General features: G+C 43.7%; 1 protein-coding gene across 6 annotated transcripts; it reads right to left on the bottom strand.

Moving 5' to 3' along the window:
- Nucleotides 1-548: 548 nt before the first annotated feature.
- On the bottom strand, nt 549-18,485 carry CDC6 (cell division cycle 6). 6 transcript variants are annotated; one of them, XM_082371766.1, is made up of 13 exons: nt 17,793-18,485; nt 11,845-11,909; nt 10,371-10,561; nt 9,239-9,520; nt 8,915-9,114; nt 8,494-8,669; nt 7,976-8,082; nt 7,066-7,205; nt 6,118-6,218; nt 4,884-4,948; nt 2,127-2,329; nt 1,549-1,689; nt 549-1,239 (listed from the first exon to the last, which is right to left on the bottom strand). In XM_082371766.1, the coding sequence occupies exons 3-13, from the start codon at nt 10,546-10,548 to the stop codon at nt 1,150-1,152; spliced, it is 1,683 nt and encodes a 560-aa protein (XP_082227892.1). In that variant the 5' UTR covers nt 10,549-10,561; nt 11,845-11,909; nt 17,793-18,485; the 3' UTR covers nt 549-1,149. The 6 variants fall into 6 exon arrangements, with proteins under 6 accessions (XP_082227892.1, XP_082227893.1, XP_082227889.1 ...); XM_082371767.1 differs by lacking the exon at nt 11,845-11,909; XM_082371763.1 differs by lacking the exons at nt 11,845-11,909; nt 17,793-18,485 and adding an exon at nt 11,336-11,495.
- Between the last annotated feature and the right edge of the window lie 163 nt (nt 18,486-18,648).

The raw sequence follows: 18,648 nt of genomic DNA, 5'->3' as shown, positions 1-18,648 counted from the left end.
TCATTTGTACACATATCAAGTTCTCAAACCCAAGCCATATCGGGAAGGCGGGAGGAGGCAGAAGAGCTCAGGGAGCAGCAGACTTGGTCACTGGCTCTCAGACCATTCACAGCGCTCATGGTTTGCATTCCAAGCATTTGCTCGAGTTATAAATGTACAGCAACCTCCCAAATGAAGCAAACGTAAGTTTCTCTTTTCCCCTTCTCTCAAAACTACCCCAGCCCTATGCCTGCACTTTCAAGGCAGTCAGTGTTATAATGGTGCCCTCTGGTGTCCCTGTCACAAATTGCCATTTAATGCCACTGGAAACCAAACCCAGAAAAAAGGGGAGACTTGAGTAACCATATGGATACATTTATCTAAGAAGACTGGGAAAATGAGGTGTCAATGAAAATCCAACCCCAAATGAAGGCATCTTGAAACAAGTGGCTTCATCTGAGGGCAGCTAGGACAGTGGGACAGTTTGGGGAGGATTTTCACAATTTTCACATTGCCTTCCGAAAGTTTGAGCTCTCCTGAAATGTGATTGCTTAAGAAGACGAAGAATGCAACTTGAAAATAAATATATTCACAATCTGTAGTCACATTCTCCTTACCACCTCCACAAGCTTGGGAGTGCCCAAGACACTCAATGAGCCTTTAAAATGTCACAATGTGGACGTATCTGCAACATGAACACAGTATACTCCAAAAAGAAAAACATTCTTTGATCAAAGTGTCCTCCAGATCTCCACGTGGACTTGCTTATTTTCCTGGATCATCCCCTTTTTCATTCTTCTTCCTCTAGTCCAAAAATTCTTTAAAATACACCAATGTTTGAGGAAACAGAGATAAATATATAAACTTTCCACAGCCTAAGTCTGTATACTTGCAAGCATGTTGGTTAGAGGCACACTAGAGGTAGAGGCAGTGAATAATTAAAAAGGGTCTACTTGGTAGTCTTTAATGCATAAACATAATAAGACCCAAAGATATATAATTCTGTGCTAATATTCATGAATTTATAGCTTAAATTTTATCAGTTTTAAGTAAAAAAGGTCATGTTTGCTTTCAGACCTAAGTGTATAAAGTAATAAAATGAAGATTCCATCCCTCTCTAAATGCCAGCCAGATAATTTTAGGCAGAATATTAGTATAAAAGAAAAGAATTTAAGGCAATCCAGTAGCTAAGATATTTCCAACTAAAGCTTTGTCTTTCAGAGCATGCTCTATTTCCTTTTCTTCAATCTTCAGAGACACCTGCAAAGAAGAGAAAAGGACTTTTCATGGTGGAGAACTAACAAAAGCAGTTTTCATTACACAAACTTCTACCGTGTTAAACTTTTCTCACAAGAGGCAAGCAAGTTAAACACTGCTTTTGCAATAGCCCGAAAAAAAAAAAAAATCTCATTCATACTACAGCCCTATATTCACACACCTTAAACCCTACCTAACAAAAAAAATTGTTTATCTAATTGTGGTCATTTTTAAATCTTTACTTGAGCAAAAGATAAGCTCGCCAAAGCAGGACAATTAAAAGCAGTGTCACAAAGAAGCAGTTCATTGTACCTTTGCTAAGCGCATTTCCTTGTTTTTCTTTAATCCAAAAATGCCTCTGGCCTCCAAGAGCCCTGAAAGTGACCAACACTCTGACTGGTCCACAGCTGCCACCTGCTGTTTGCGGCAGACGTTACTATAGGCTTCATATAACTGAGAGGAAACAAAGGAGAACAAATGTTGCTTAAAAGTCATATCTCTTGTAACCCTGTAATCTTTTAAAAGACTGTGAATCTGGGTTTGCAAAATAGTTATCTGAATACCCTAATTCTCTCCCTTTTCAATGAAATCCTTGAAAAGGCATTTTGGAGATACTGCCAAAAACCTATACTGTAATGCAAGAAAGGGGCTTTATATATTTCATAGGGAGAGGCAGAAATAAAGGGGAGAAGATTAATGGTAAGGTCTCAACCACAACCCAAGGGAAATAGTCAGCTGCCTTTTACATGATACCAGTACTTATTCTTACTGTTAAAATCCATTTTTAATTCACATCAGCTGGAGCGTGATAGGCCTTTTGGAAAATATCTGCTCTGCAAAGCAGATTCTCATCTCCACCTCAGCTCCATCTGCTGAGATTCCCAACTAACCTTCCCCAGAGTGACCTCTTTGATTTTCAACTGCCTGGTCAAGAGCAGCAAAGAGCAGACCAAGATCTTCTGCTGAAGAGGGAAGGAATCTTGTGCTCCTTCTCGGCTCAAAGTCATTCTGTTTCCATCAACTTCCGAAATGACTTGTGATATGTGAATAACACCAACCCGCTTGGGAACCAGTGACTCAGAGGGTGATTTACCTATAAAGTAAATAAATCAAGCTTAATTAGATTTTTTAAATATTGTGGGTATTGAGACAGATGATATTAAGTTTTAGCAGAAGGAAATTCAAGAGCAAAGCAGAAGTTCCAATTCTGTAACTAGAAGCCAGAGGATGAGACAAAATGTGATCCTTAGAAAGATGCCAAAGTGTGACATGACTTGGAAAGTAGAGTTATCCTTTTTCTGGGCAGAACGGTGAGCTATTTTATCCTGTAGAGTGCAATTTAATGTCAGAGAGACGAAATCCACCTCATGAAAGAATAAGGACCAGACAGAGAACCAATGTACTCAGCCTTGGAAGGTTCCTAATATCTCAAAGGCAAAGAAGGATAGAACCTTGAAACAAAGATGGCTGGGCCTGGTCTTTTTTTTTTTTTTTAATTCATTTATTTATTTTTGGCTGCGTTGGGTCTTTGTTGCTGCGTCCAGGATTTTTCTCGTTGCGGCGAGCGGGGTCTACTCTTCATTGTGGTGCGGGCGTCTCTCATTGCGGTGGCTTCTCTTGTTGCAGAGCACGGGCTCTAGGCACACAGGTTTCCATAGTTGTGGGTCGCAGGCTCTAGAGCACAGGCTCAGTAGTTGTGGTGCACGGGCTTAGTTGCTCCGCGGCATGTGGGATCTTTCCCGGACCAGGGCTCGAACCTGTGTTCCCTGCATTGGCAGGCAGATGCTTAACCACTGCGCCACGAGGGAAGTCCCTGGTCATTTTTAAAGGCTCAAAAAATTACCTAATATTTCAAATCGAATGAGTGGCTAGGGGACTTCCCTGGCGGTCCAGTGGTTAAGACTTCACCTTCCAGTGCAGGGGCTGCGTGTTCGATCCATGGTTGGGGAACTAAGATCCCACATGCCTCATGGCCAAAAAACCAAAACATAAAACAGAAGCAATATTGTGACAAATTCAATAAAGACTTTAAAAATGGTCCACATCAAAAAAAAAAAAAGAGTGGCTAAACGTGGACAATCCTACCTAAGTCCTCTAGATAGCCTCCCCAAATGACCTTTGAGGTTGGGTTCATTTGCCCAAGCTGATCTCCAGGAGAGCAACACTTGAGAAAATGTCACTGGATATCTTAGCAGATAGCACCATCTCAGAGTCTGGAGGTTGGGAAACTGCCAACAAGCTTCGGAGGATTGTGGCCTCATTGTTTGGACGCAGGAATTGCAAGACAGAGGAGGGATTTGCTCTGTAACAACCTTTGCCTAAAGTTACTTCCTGAGACTAAGTCAGTTGTCTCACAAGAGTTTGCTTCTATTTCATGACCACAAATGGGATGCTACCCAGGACTAATCGTCATGGAGAAACTGGAGATCAGCGATCAAACAAGCAGAATCTTAAAGCTGAGAGGAATTTAGAGGTCTAGTCTCGCTCCCTACCCAACAGCTGAGTCTCTTCAAAACAATCCCAAAAAGTGGTCACCTATCCAGCTTGTGTCTGAGTATCTTCAACACTGGGGTACCCACACTGTGTCAAAGAAGCCCAGTTAGTGCTATTTGTTGGAGAGTGTCTTCTTATATCTATTTCAAGTCAGTCTCCCTATAGCTTTCTAGAGCCATTAAAATCTAACCACACCTACCAGAGGTCAAAAGACAGGAATTAGATTAATAATTTATGACAGGAATTCACAACCCCTTTTAGCTGTATGTGTGCGGGTGGTGCTCACAGGGTCCACTGGCAAGCCTAAATGTTATTGGTAAGGGAAAAAAGGGAATAATGTGAAAAGTTGAAGAGAAACCAGTATCTAGTCTATGCATTGGCAAATATGACCTGCTATGAGTCTAAGCACTAAGTTTGGCTAATTCTGAAATATTTTTAGTAATTTTCTTTCAACAAGTTGATGAAAAAAAGAGTCTTCTGTGGAACTATGGTGCTAGAAACAATTTTAATAACACTCAACCAGTGCAGGAGTGAAGGAAGAAACAATCAAATCAGACTGTCCTGTTTCTAAAGATTAAGAGTGGATATTAAACACAAGATATGTAGTCCATGGCCGTTTTACATCTGCCATAGCTAAGAGAACAAGGCTGAGGGAAAGGAAAATTAATTTTGTCATTTTTGTAAAAGCCTGCAGTTTAATGTAGCAATACTATCTTTGTACCTCCACCCTCCTAGACTTGTTTAAAGGTTTGCGATATCTCAAGTTGAACTCAATTCTTTCCCGTCTGACTCTCTTACTTCCCAAGCTTTGCTTCCACCTATGTTGAGACCTAAAGTGCACTCAACATAAGTACCCAGAGAGAAGCTGATCCAACCTTACTGTCTAGTTTTCATTCCTAGAGCTTGGAAAGAAAACTGACTCTGTCCCAACCATTCATGTAACACCCTGGAGAACTCATTTCCAGTAACGCATGGATTATAGCACTGGCAGGCAAGATGGAAATAAAGTGGATGAAATTGATGAAAAACACGACACCCATACACAAATGGGTGAGTGTGGATTTAACTATGCTCATTTCAGCTCTCTATCTCTTTCCTCAGAGAAGTTAAGCTTCCAATTATAAAGGAAGACAGAAAGGAGATAAACTACTCACATTCAGACAGTGGTTTGAGGATAGTCTGGCTTTTGACATCCGACTCTACAATTTCAATAGCTCTCCTGTAAAAAAAAAATATTTCTAAAATTAATTTAGGCTGAGCCAAACCAAACACCACACCAAACCACCAAGCTCAAAAACAGGCACATTAACAAAAAGCAACATGTTTTATAATTTTAAAGCCCCCAGACAAAATTGGGTTATGTCTCAGCTCCAGGAGACTTAATTGCCTTGAAATAATTCATGGACCAGGGAATCTGAGAAACTTCAACACTACATGGTTTCCTATTACAGAGGCCGAGTAAGTCATCGTACACTGAGCCAATGATAACATTTTGGAGGAGGAAAACCCGTCATGGACAGGAGAGAGGATACGTAGTGTGGGTGATTGACTAAAGAGAGCCAGTACCACCCATACACACCAGACCTAAGAGGAGAGTCCTCAGTTATCTATACACAGGATATGTGTAGGCTAAGACCACACTGGCCTACTTGACTCTTGCTCATAGTTGCAGTCTCTACCCAAGTAGTTTGCTGACTAGGGGAAACTCAAATCCAGGATCACACCATCTAGCAACAGGAAGAGCTTACTCTCCCACTGCTCTCTCCAAAGTACTTTGCCCACAGGAAGCCATAAGCCAGACTTGGATCTTCTGCATGGCAGTAGGGGGAAGTTGGACCAGCGGGCCAACGCAGCAAGTATCATTTTAATGGACCAAGTGTCCCTACTGGGAAGGAAGAAATTTCATCAGTCAGCACAGAGGCTTTCCCCAGCAGGAGGGGCCGGGGGATGGGAAGGGAGAGAGAGGTCTGGAGTACAACTGTGGGGGACTACCAACTGGAGGAAGGGGTGCTCACAAAAGCAAAGGAAGGGAAAAAGAGTCTAAAGGCAAAGATGGTTCAGGTCCATAAATAAACCTGCTTGAGACCAGCTAATGGAAAAGTAAACTGGAGTCTTTTTTAATACAAATGTAATTAACCAATCTATAATCACCACAGGGAGTGCCAGCAACATCTCATTTGTTTCTCCCTCTGTAGGTAATGGACTGATAATGTTTCAGACATTAACAGGGTGGAAATGCAGAGCTCCCCACTGAGAAACAAGTCCTCCTTTCTGAGTGTAAAATGTGGCAGAATGGAGCCTCTTAAGCCACATTCACTTGAGTTACATGAGACAATTAACAGCATTTCTTTTTTTTTAATAAAAGCAGCCAACAGTGCCATAACTCACCTGCAAACATCTAGCGCTTTGCGAACATCTCCCGAAACAGCAGAGACTTTGCGGGCACAGAACTGAATGGCAGCATTGTCCAGGACCTGATCTTTAGATGCCTTTGAACAACACATAGAAGATGACAGTTTGAACTATAAGACTTCCCCTCTGCAATTTAGGTCCTAGACTTGATTGACCAACCTTCAGGGTCTAAGATGCCTTTTCTGCTTAGAAGTAAATGGAGATTTCATACATTTAAGCATTTTGTAGGAATGTGGTAGAGGTTCACAAAGGGAAAAAAAAGCAGTTGAAACTTAAATTAGCAAAACTAAACTAAACTAAAATCTATTTGGCCATTTTCAATAGAGAAAGTGTTTTCATAGGTCCTATTTTATAAATTTATTTATTTATTTTTGGCTGTGTTGGGTCCTCATTGCTGCTCGCAGGCTTTCTCTAGTTGCGGTGAGCAGGGGCTACTCTTCGTTGTGGTAGGCGGGCTTCTCACTGCGGTGGATTCTCTTGTTGTGGAGCACAGGATCTAGGCGCTCAGGCTTCAGTAGTTGCAGCACGTGGGCTCAGTAGTTGTGGCTCGCAGGCTCTAGAGCGCAGGCTCAGTAGTTGTGGCGCACGGGCTTAGCTGCTCCGCAGCATGTGGGATCTTCCCAGACCAGGGCTCGAACCCGTGTTCCCTGCATTGGCAGGCGGATTCTTAACCACTGCGCCACCAGGGAGGTCCCCACAGGTCCTATTTTAAAAGGCCATTAGAGAAGCATTTGGATGACTCCTCTAACTCTTTTTATTCCAACACTAAGGCATCTAAAATGGAGCCAAGAGTAGAAATTCATATAAAAATGAATGGGCTATAGGAACTCCCTGTTTAGTAATGCAATCAAAGCAAAATATTTTTGAACCATCTTCACAGGTGATACAAGGAACACTCAGCTTGGTACAATGCTTGGCACTCACCTGATTAAGTCGATCCTGCAGGATAGTGGCTATCTGATTTTTGGTATAAGGTGGGAAGTTCAACAGCCGTGGCTTACATTTTTCTCTAGCTTGAAGCCTCGGCAGAATTCTGTCTGTGAGATCCAGGGTATTAGCAATACCTGAGAAGGAGATAAATAACACTAAGCATCATTGGTCAAATCATCATAAAAGGAAAACTAAACCCTCTGAAAGCTGAATAAGGGACTTCCCTGGTGGTCCAGTGGTTAAGACTCCACGCTCCCAATGCAGGGGGCCCGGGTTCAATCCCTGGTCAGGGAACTAGATCCCGCACGCCACAACTAAGACCCAGCGCAGCCAAATAAATAAATATTAAAAAAACAAAAAAACACCCACCAAAAAACTGAATAAAATTTCCAGTTATAATCCGGCATTCCAACTGTTGTTTCCCACTTTCCCCCACCCTCCACCCTGAATATCCATTAGATAAGATGTACATAATCATCGAAGAATGCTCTTTTCGAGTTAGGATTAGAATTGTTCAATTATAAGCAGGATCAGATACTCCCAAAATCAATTGTCTCTGAAATGCAGCATTATGTCATTTCTATCCAGAGTTAACAAAGTTGATTTGACTTAGATTAAGGTTCTTATTATTTTATAGTAACTTTCTTATTTTGGTAAGAAAGCAGAAAGCTGGTGTAAGATCAAATAATAGTTGGTAAGGGAATTCCCTGGTGGTCCAGTGGTTAGGACTTGGCATTTTCACTGCTGGGGCCCGGGTTCAATCCCTGGTCGGGGAACTAAGATCCCGCAAGCTGCATGGCACAGCCAAAAAACAAAACAAAACAAAATATGTGATGAATAAACTGAAGAGATTTAAAAAAAGGTCTTTAGAACCACCACGTAACATCAACAACAGAGCACTAACCAATCAGCACCAACCGAGAAGTGCTTAGCCATGGCCATTCAAACAGCGTGTACAATACATCCTGCCCTCTGCTGTCCAGCTGGTCCATCTCGTCCAACACCAACACACTACAAAAAAAGAGAAACAATTAGTACCCATGTTCACCTTCTTAACTCTCCAATCTGTTTGATCTGGGCTGACGCTAGGTCACATTCCTACAGCTAAGACCAGTTTGAAGATCATAATCTGTCCCACCTCCAGTCACTGTTATGATGATACCCCCATCATCACCAGAAAATAACATACAGGTTTTTCAAGTAATTAGTTTAAAAACATTTCCCCCCAATTTAAAATTAGAAGGTTTTTGTTTTTTCTTTTCTTCTTTCCTTTTAAGCTTATGTAACTACCCCTCAGAGAGAAAATATAGGAAATGTTCTTTTTATGAGCAAACTGCTAAATTCAAGAGATGAGAATGTGAGTTTGTGGGCAATGGATCCTGCAGATTTTCACAGAGCAACATGCAGCAGAGCAATGCTTACATCATGGGGCCCTTCTCCGCAGTCATATGGTTTTCCAGTTTCCTCATTATGTCCTTCCCAGCTGGCCTGGATACTTCTTCCTGACAAATCTCCTGAGCAATGGCTGGGAATACAGCCTGGGCACTCCTCAAGGACATGCAATTCAGCATGATAGTTTTAAAGCCTTTCAGTTCCTTCTAGAAAAATGCAAACATGCGAGTTATTTTGGCCTCAGATAAAGGTTTGATGGAACCTGAAGTGTCTTTGAAGAGTTAACAGCATACAAGAGAATAAGGTCCACTTTCATTTGGAAAGATTTAGACAGTGTAATTAAAAATGTCTTATTTTGGGGAAAACTGCAGTCCCCTAAGCACTTCTACTTTTTCTTAACCCTTGATAACCAAGTATCATTTTGGCAAGAGCATTCAGACTCTCAATGTACCTTGAGGTCTTGCAGAATTCGGCTTAAGCAGGCAGTTTTTCCAGTTCCAGGAGCACCAGAAAGATAAAGACTTCCAGCTTTCTTCCCACAGATGTGCTCCCTCAGGAAATTCCTGATGACATCCATCTCCTTTTCCCTGGCAGGCAGCTGATCTGGGACAGCTGTCGTCAGAAGCTGCTTTGCTTGCTGGTAGCAAGTGCCTGTGCCAGACATGAAAGGACAATTAGACACAACAGAGGTGACTGAGAAGACCCACCAGGTTTCACTTGGAATCACCAGCCTTGTTTACGAGGCTGCACTATCAGCTGCCATGTAAGAACCAACCTTCTTGCTTGAGAAGTCTCAAACATGCAGATTCTTTCTCCAGTGGACGTCTCTGCTCAGAATTTGTTGCGATGTCTTGACCTTTTGGACCTGAGGAACGTATTTTGTTTTGGTGAACTCTGGCTTGTTCTCTTTTGCTAGGAGACTCAGTTGTCAGCTGATTGTCAAATACCAATCTGCGCCCCTTAGATGTACGTGAGCGAGGGGGACCATTTTCTTTCTTGCTTTGCTTTGGTGGAGAACAGGGAGGTAAACGGGGAGTGTTACACAGGTTGTCGTCACCTGAAACATTAAAATCAAAATGTGGTCATTCATAGCAGTGGATAGTAAAAGGACTTGGAAAGATCTCTGCATCCCCCCCCACAGAAAAGGGGGATGAATTTCTATCATGGTCAGAACCACCAAAATAAAATGCCTCTCATCCAGAAGCAACTAGTGGCCACCAGATGGCACCACTGAGTCTTACTATTTGATAGAGGTTTTAATGGGATGAAATTCTAGGATTGCTCTAAAACAGGGGTTCCCAACCTTGGCACCATTGATATCTTGGACCAAATAATTTTTCATTGTGGGGGACTGTCCTGTGCACTGTAGAATATTGAGCAGCATTCCCAGCCTTTATTGTCAGTATCACCCCCTCAGTTATGACAACTAAAAATGTCTCCAGATCCTACCAAATCACCCCTCATTAAAAACAGATGATCTAAAACAAGAAAGGAAAAAACAAAACCAAACAAAAAATAATTTTAAAAAAAAAGGAAAGAAAAAGAAAGGATTACCAACCACTGTTCTAAAACAAGAATTGTCACCTGTTTTTCTTAATTTCACAACTATCGAGGCAAGTCTCAAAATACTATATAACTAACTGCAAGGTCGTTTAAAACACTGACAGAACCAAATTCAGTATTAAGGAACTGAAGATCAGACCTATTAAGTAGTTCGGAAAGTAATCTCAATAAGTAGCTTAATTCTGAAGTTCAGTAAGCACTTAGCAACCATTCTGAAAATAACCAAAGGGAACAGAGTGGTCTTAACTGAACTCAGAAAGCTGTTTCAAAGGCATCTTATTATTGAGAAAGAGAGGTCGAGAGCTACCAGTCAAAAAGTTGTACTCAAATAATGGATAGCTTACCCAGACGTTTTCTGGGGCTAAGAGGCAGAATTTTTGCACAAGGAGAACGGGGTATGGCCTGGACATTTGTCAGTTCTAGTTTGGTGTCACTGGAGTTTTTAGCTTTGTCCAATGTCCGAGGCTGTTTCTTTTTTGGAAAACTGATTGTAGCCTGTGACTGGGAGCGGGTTTGAGGCATGATGGCAACACAGCTGTGTACAAAAAAGAGAACAGGACAGCCAGTCAATATGTAAAAGTGAAGAAAAAACAACTAACATGTAACTTATACCGAAGATCAAAATTCATTTCAGAAGTAGATTATGTTATAACAATATTTTAGCATTTAATTCTGCTTCATATCCGAATCTATGCAACAATAGCGAACACCACCTACTACGAGTAAAAGGCTGTCATAGACATTTTAGGTATTAACTCCTTTAAGTTTTACAACCACCTTAGAGGTAGGTACTATTATCCTTATCTTACTGATGAAAAAACAGAGGCAGAGAGGCCCAACGTCACAGCAAAGCAGGATATAAGACCAGGCATTCTGGCTCCAGAGCCCAAATTTTTAACCACTCGAGACGTGCAATAGCAAGTTGATCTTAATTGGCGTCCATAGTACTTCTACTCCCCTGGCTCCAGGCACGGGGTACATCGTTAACACCAGCTTAGCCCAGCAGCCTCCCACATTTACAGGCTTCCCCAAGCCCTCACCCCGCACTCAATCCCCGCTCTACCCAACTCTCGGCCCCACATAGCCCCAGATGTTCGGGGAACGTCTCCCTCCTGCCGCACTCAGCACAACTGCCAGAGCACTCCGAGAGCGCACGTCTCCCTTCCCTACCCCGACCTTCTCACCCTCCCGCGACCTGAGCTCTCCTCCTCTTACAGAACCCGCGGTCCTCGCCCTAGCCCCTCACCCAACTCCGCCGCCCCCCAGGACCTGGGCCTCCTCTCCTTTCCACCTCACAGTGCTGCGTCACCTCAGTGCCGGCGCCTTCTCACTTCTCCCGCACAAAACTAAAGGGACTGTGCACGACAGGATCCTGGACAAACCCCCACACCGTCAGCCGGAAAGCCCAGACGCACTCGCGCCAAATCTGCACAGCAGCAGCTTTCCCGCCTCCCGCCAAAGCCCGGCCACGTTTCTGATTGGGTGTCGCCGGAGCGCCGCGCGCCTTGGCCCCAGCCCCCTCCTTCACAACCAATCAAGCGGGAAGGCGCACAACCAATAAGAGAGCCTCAGGCCTCAGCGCCACTGTGAGGCCGCGCCCACCGAGCCGTGGGGGCAGTCTACATCCGGGGCCTCGGCGGAAAGACGCGCGCTTGCGCCGGGGCCGACTGAGTGAGGCCCGGCGGGAGCTGTAGTCTTTGCAGCTAGCGACTGTATTCCCACGCCCTACCTTCAGTACCCCTTCTCACTGCTGCACGTACCCATTTTTTCCTTACCCTAATGGGCTAGATTTTCAGAGAGTTACTACATAATACCTACCATTATTTGGGCGGTTCTGGGTGCGAGGTATGATGCTAGGCGCTTTACATATCTAATGCTCAACACTGCAAGACACAAAGCAAATGTGCCGAGGGTTAGTTAGAGGTCACAGAATTTTGGTGGCCTCGAAGGGCCTAGGACCATTTCCTGACACCAAAAGCAATGTTTCTTTGTAAAGTTCTACATACATAACATAAATACACTGCACTTCCTCACAGTATCTCCCTGATTTGTGTTTCAAGGGTGAGAAAAAGGGCCAGGCCTTTGCTTTTATTTTGTTAAAGATAAGAATACGGTATTCTGTGTACCTTCCTATCATTAATCCCATTAATCCACAAATGTGGGGAGTGGAGAGAATTATGGCCCCTTAATTTTAAAATATATTTTTTTATGGCTAAATACAAGGGTTTCAGGGCCAGAGAAGACCACTACAGAAGGAGTGGCAATCTGAGCTTTTAATGAAAAATATAAATTAGAGCAGTAATTTACAGGCCAGCTTCCAATGCTAATAACCCAGGTTCCACTAAAAACCCAAACCCAGTTCTAGGTGATGGTAAGCATTTATCTGTCATCCTTCAATATCAAATGAAATAGAGCAAGCCGAGAAATAGGAAAACAATATTACAATCAACTTAATTGTAGTTCATTCATATAGGAGATAAAAGCCAGTACTGAGTGCTTGTGTGTGTGCCAGACACTGAGCTCTGGTATTTTAACTATATCACCTTATTAATTCTCACAGGCACCCCCATGAAGTTGGAATTATTTCCATTTCACAAATGAGAAGACTGAAATAGAGAGGTTGAGTAAATCTGCCCAAGGTCACACAACTAGTAAGTGGAAGAACTGGAATTCAAACTCAGGGAGTCTGACAGGAGATCAAACTCCTGACCACTTAAACATACCGAGGGGGAATAGACAGATGCAGGTTTTGGAGGGAGAGATGGCTTTCTAGGAGCTGAAAACTACAAGAGTGAAGAGCGTAGGCTGCCATGAATGGAGAAAGTGTTACCACAGAATGGAGACTTTTTTACCAGCTGGTATGTCTGATCTCTTAACAGGGGAATAGAACCTAGAAAGAAGCAACTTTCACTGTTTATATTTATTTTTATAACCTGGGCACCTAAAACTTGTCCTTCATAACCAGAAATGGTAACAAGTGCCCAGCCAGCTTTTAAGGGATGGTGGTGAACAACTACCTCAGTTACAGTGGGACAGAGGGGGCAGAGGAAGCCATGAGTACTTAACGTGCATATTGGAGCCTATGAAAGCATTCACCAGGAAATATAGCGCCGGTCCAAGAAAAGCCTACAAGAATAAGTGACTATTGTGGAAGCAGGCAGAGAATCACGGGATGTCCAGATTGAAAGTTCTCTAAAAGGTTACCTAATTGAAGTTTTCTCTTTTCACTACTCCAGTAACATGAGCATACCATCATACTGTTTCTCGCTTCTGTGCCTTGGCCTTGCTGTTTCCTATGTCTGGAATGCCAGTCACCATCCTTCCGCCCTGGCTAATTACCATAAAGCCTTTAATGCCCCGCATAGGTTTCCCTTGGTGGCTGTCCTGAAGTCTTCTGCTAGACTCTGAGCTCCTTGGAGGCAAAGACCATGTCCTATTCGTCTTCATATTGTCAGTGTCTGGCACAGAGTAAAATATGCAATCAACGCTTGCTGAATGAATGGAAAGGACATTCCTGCCAAGTGGATATCCATCTTTTGCTTGAACATTTTTTGTGGTCAGACAGCATACAGTCCTTTAGATCTCACACCCCTAAACCTAGGAGTGGAGAATGAATTCAATTATGTGTAAAAACAATCCAGACTGGGCTCCAGTGATGTCAAAGACGAAGCATTTCCCCATAGTTATCCTCTGGGGTGGTTAGGATCCTGAGGTTGACATTTTAGTTCTCTTACCTCTGTCTGCAGAGTAATAGGAAGTCAGAGACAGGTAGCTTCCTTGCAGTAAGTTGCAGTTAGTGGCTGGGCTGGGCCAGAAAACACTTAAGAGGCACATTCACCATAAGCGGCTATGTCTTGGTAATAATTAAAGTGGGCAAACTAGTGTCCTTATCACTTGCTAATCCATACACAGTGTCATGGGGGAAGGAACCAAATGACACAGGAAGAACCTGTCCGGCATCCTTATGTGTGTCTGGGCATGTGCACACATACACAGACGAGCAATACCATCCCAATAGGACAGAGAAAGCTTACAGGGTTAGGAAGTTGAGGGTCATTTAGGCAAGCTCTATTTGAGGGCTATTCAAAGTCACAGGAGGAACAATTAAATCAATAAATAGGTAGTTTATTAATCATATTAATAACAATGATGGGTCAAAGAATCAGGAATTCAGCCAACCTGGCAAATATGGATGAAAATGAAAGGAGGCCCTTTTTTCCCCTCGCTCCCGCACCCTCATAGGTTTTTATATCAAACCGTGAGAGTGACTCATACACACACTTATTATGAACCAGTATGGGAAATAATTTCAAGACCTTTGCTAGTGATGAAAGTGTAGGTTAAGCTCATTAAATCTTAGTGGTGAGTATGTCAGCTGACCACAGTAAGCAGAGAATGTCTGGTTCAATTCTGACACCTATAGTCAAAGTTCAAGAAAGCCAGCTAAGATTTCAACTTAAGCAGTGAAGAAAAAAAGGCAACACCCACATAAAAACAGACACAGTCTGTGTGTTCTGCCCTCACCTTTTCTTCACACTACAGTGTGAGAATCTACCACACACACACAGGTGGAAAGAAGCATTAGGGATATAAGGAAAGGACACAAGGCCAGGGGGTCTCCTGAGTTCCCTGGAATCATGGGCAAAGGGGAGTTAGGTGGCAAATATAAATAATGACCAACTCTATCAGAATCACTCAGTCAGCCTGGCTAACTGGAACTGTGATTTTCAAAACACAGCAGGAGGGGAGGAGAGAAAACTCTCAGGAAGCTGCAGATGCTTCTGCCCAAGTTAGTATTTCTACTTTCTCAGAGGATCTGGAATCAAACCACTACCCTAACCGGAGGCAACAGATTTTCTCCCCTCTATGCCACCACTTGTGGTGGTATTCCAGACAAGACTACACAGTTTTCAGGTTTTTTGCTTTTGTTTTTAAGCAAGGTTTAATTAAACTGCACGGCATCCAGAAGAAAGAAATGTACCAAAGAATCCAACCTGAGACCGGATTATACATTGTAGAAGGGGGTAAAGAAATCAATGCTAATTGGGAGAGGGAGTACTGTAATCAGAAACAACTCCAAAATAAATCATACAATAAATTATTTTTTAGAAGAAAAGAAACCAATCCACATGCAGACAAAGATGGACGCACACATACATACATACACTCTTCACACACGTCACTCTCGTCTTTTATTCAGTGTTGACGATGGCTCCCATGCTGGTCGCCGTGGAAAAGGACAAGGGTTAGACGTGAGAAAAGAAGGCTCGGCCCCTCTGCCACCAGTGGAATGAGATCTAAGACAATTAGAGAGGGAACCCACTAAGTTGTCAGACAAGAGTAGAAAGAAGGAAACAGCAGTTATCAAGGAAGATTTTAATTGCTTCAAAGAGGGAGAGAGGAAGAAAGCACAGAAATCTAACACAAGTAAAGGCACAATGAATGTGGAGTTGAATGGAACCAAACCCTTCCTTCGGTTAAAATTATCCTTTTTTTTTTTTTTTGTATGTGTTTTGAAGGTGGTTGTAGTTTTGCTTCATTTTGCTTTTAAGAGACGAGTCTTGAAGGCAGAGTTGTAATGCCTCCCATTCCCTAAATTAGGGTGGCTCACAGAAAGCCACCTTGACCACGTACAGCCAGGGACTGAGATCCAACAGGGAAAGAAAGACTACAGCTGGAATGTGAGGAATCTGATTTGCAGTTGATTGTAGGTTGGGTTTCCAGAAGAACAGACAGCTCAGTGTAGTGCCATCAAAGGGCCTCAGATGCCCTCTACTCCACCCCCAGAGCTTTGCAGAAGGGAAGGACCCTGGAGTCACACTTCACCCCCACTCCCATAAGCACTCAGCCTACAGATTATTTCAAGTGATCAGGAGAATTAAAACACACCCCAACCCTGAGTTGCTCTGTAGCAAGTCTATTTACAATTTTATCTCACCTCTCCCTGGAGGTAAATTTAGGTTTCAAGAGGAGAAGCTATGGGGTGAGGGGATGCCCCCAGGGCAATGGCCAGTGGCTAGTCTCCTTGCCTTTGCCAGTTCGGAGGGCTGGGATGAACTCTGGAGACAGAAGCCTCATGTCCGTTGGGTGGGATAGCCCTAGGTGCTCTCACTCTGCGGGCCCAGCTGGGAAAACGCTGGGCCTCTGCAGCTGGAGGAAACCCCCCCCGAAAGAGCAAACCACACCTGGAGCACCACAGCGCTACGATCCAGGTTTGGGGACCAGAGGAGAGGGGGAGAGGGGCATCTAGCTCATTTAAAAACCTGCAGACCACTGGCCTGCTTCCCAGAAAGGGCAGTAAGAAACAACTATGAAGTTTTTCCCACCCGAGAAAAACATCATAAAACCAAACCCACACAAGGGCTTTTAACACAGCTTCCTGATGCCTAGTTGGGCAATGTCTCTTCCTTCTGGGAAGGGATAAGGGGGTTAATGGGACTGGGCAACAGCCTCAACGTGAGACCACCCAATCTTCCACTGAAGAGATGACATTCCCACAAGCAGATAAAAAGAGCAGTTTAAAAGGTGAGAAGTTTTAGTGCTCTTGTAGCCAGCCCACCTCAAACCTGTATTACAAGCTTTTTACAGCATACAAAATAGATCAATAACTATGAGGCTCACATTCCCATTCATCAATAGTAAATATACATGATAATAAATCTGTTATTAACACAGGGACCAAATAAGGTATAAGGCAAAGACATTTAAATAGGTACTGTGTCATCAACATGCTCTGAAGAAGAAAATCCATCGGACTAGATCTAGTCCCAGGCCTCTTTCCATGAGGCCAAGAAAATGAAAGTACATTCAATACCCACGTGACACAGTCCAAATGCTGGGGAACATGAGGGGCATCAGGTCATACAGGAGGAAGACAGTAGCCCCACTGAAAAGCTGGGGTTTGGCTTTTATGTGTGATGCTCATTTCGATGCTCTATGTTTGAGTAGTGAGGGGAAAAGAGATACGCTTTGATAACATCGTACAAAAGGCATCAACTCCCATTTCAAAAATAAATGGGAAGACTTCACAGTCCAAGTTCAGTAACTGGGGTCAGCATCTACCCTGGAACTCTGTTGCGGTATCAAGTCTTGTACTTTCTCCTTTTCCCTCCACTAGCATCCTCTCTCTAAGCTCCACTGGCTTCAGGATGCTGGGGGGATACTGCTGGGAGGTAACTGCTAACAGATTTGAAAATAAGAATGATAAATAAAGAATGATTAGAAAAAGCGTGGTCACAGACTTAATCATGGTTTGCCCCAACAGTCAATATGGTCCAGGGGATGGCAAAGGATCGCAGACCCCAGATAAATAACCCAAGTTGAGAGCTCTCTCATCTAGCACTGGGAAGACTTGGGTTTCACTGGGCACCATGTACAGATCCTTCGTCTGTGATCCAACAGATAGGAAAGGTCCCTAGGGCAGTTTAAGCCTGTGATGTATCTGATGAAAGCTCCTTTGCTCTCACTTCAAGCTTTGAGCAGCCTCTGCACTTGACAATAGCTTTAGCAAACCAAACCAGCTGGATGTGGAGCCCAGGAGCTCCATCGTGCTGTTGGAGAAGGGGAAGTCCCTGTACCATGATCCAAGCTCAGTTCCTACCTAGATTGGGAACCTCCATTTTCTCTGTGCTCTTTAACTAGGACCTGGAAGACGAAACAACATACTGCTGGCTGCCAGGGAAGATCAACTGGACTGAGGCACACCGCACCAAAGTCCTTGTGCTTTTGGCAGAGGAATCTTTGACTACCCCCATAAGCTTACTCACCCTTCTCCACTCTGCTGTGTTAACCCCTGCAGTCTTGGGGTTGAGCGGTGCAGAAGGGAACAGGAAGAGCCTGCTCACTCAGATGGTCTATGAACTTCACAACGAGCGGGCCTTAGTTAAAGTCATTCACAGCCCGCAGAGCTGATCCCTTCCGCAAGGTGCTTCACCCTTCCCTTCTTCATCATCCTGGAGCACCCATCAGGGGCTGAAGTTTCTGAACAGGACTGACAGGGCCAATGGCCTTCAGGGCCAAGCAGAGAAGACTGAGGCAGCCTCAAGGTCAAGGTTAAGGCCAAGGCCAAGGTCCTATCTTCCTATATCTCACTAGAGGTTTTGGGGGTTTCTGAATCCATAATGAATGAATGAAAGGGACTTTTCTCTTGAGGGGATAGGTGGTGAGAGGAGGAAAAACATCCCTCAGCCTCAGCACCTGAAGAAATGGAGCAGGGAGCCCCAGAGGGCTCACATGGCTCCTGGTCCCTGTGCCGCAGAGGAACTGACTAGCTCTAAAAGGACCCCCAGTTTACTTCACCCTCTCTTTTTATCAGATGTTTAGTTCAACTGATTAGTATTTAGTATTTATATCCAACCTACTTCTGGGTATGAGCGTGGAGTGGGGTGAGGGCAAAACCAAAATACCCCTAAAAATAAAGCAGACCCACTTCCTTGCCCATGCTCTAAACCTGACCTTTAAAACAGATCACTTCTCTGCAAACTCCTTTCCCATTTCACTAAAAATGCCCACCCCCAGAAGTCCTGGCCATGCCAGCCTCCTAAAATGATGAAATATAATATACCCACCAAGCTCCCCCCACAGTGGGTAGGAGAAGGTAGGAGTACCATTCTCCACCCTGCC

This window comes from Balaenoptera borealis (genome assembly GCF_965194805.1).
Source record: "Balaenoptera borealis genome assembly, chromosome: 20".
NCBI lineage: Eukaryota > Metazoa > Chordata > Mammalia > Artiodactyla > Balaenopteridae > Balaenoptera > Balaenoptera borealis.
Note: the sequence above shows the minus strand (reverse complement) of the source record. Positions and strands in the feature narration are given on the sequence as shown.

Coding starts and splice junctions, on each gene's coding strand:
- CDC6 (XM_082371766.1), bottom strand. CDS start 10,548: ATGCCTCAAACCCGCTCCCAGTCACAGGCTACAATCAGTTTTCCAAAA. Junction 9,115..9,238: donor GAGACTTCTCAAGCAAGAAG/GTTGGTTCTTAC, acceptor TGTCTGGCACAG/GCACTTGCTACCAGCAAGCA. Junction 1,240..1,548: donor AGGAAATGCGCTTAGCAAAG/GTACAATGAACT, acceptor TCTTCTTTGCAG/GTGTCTCTGAAGATTGAAGA.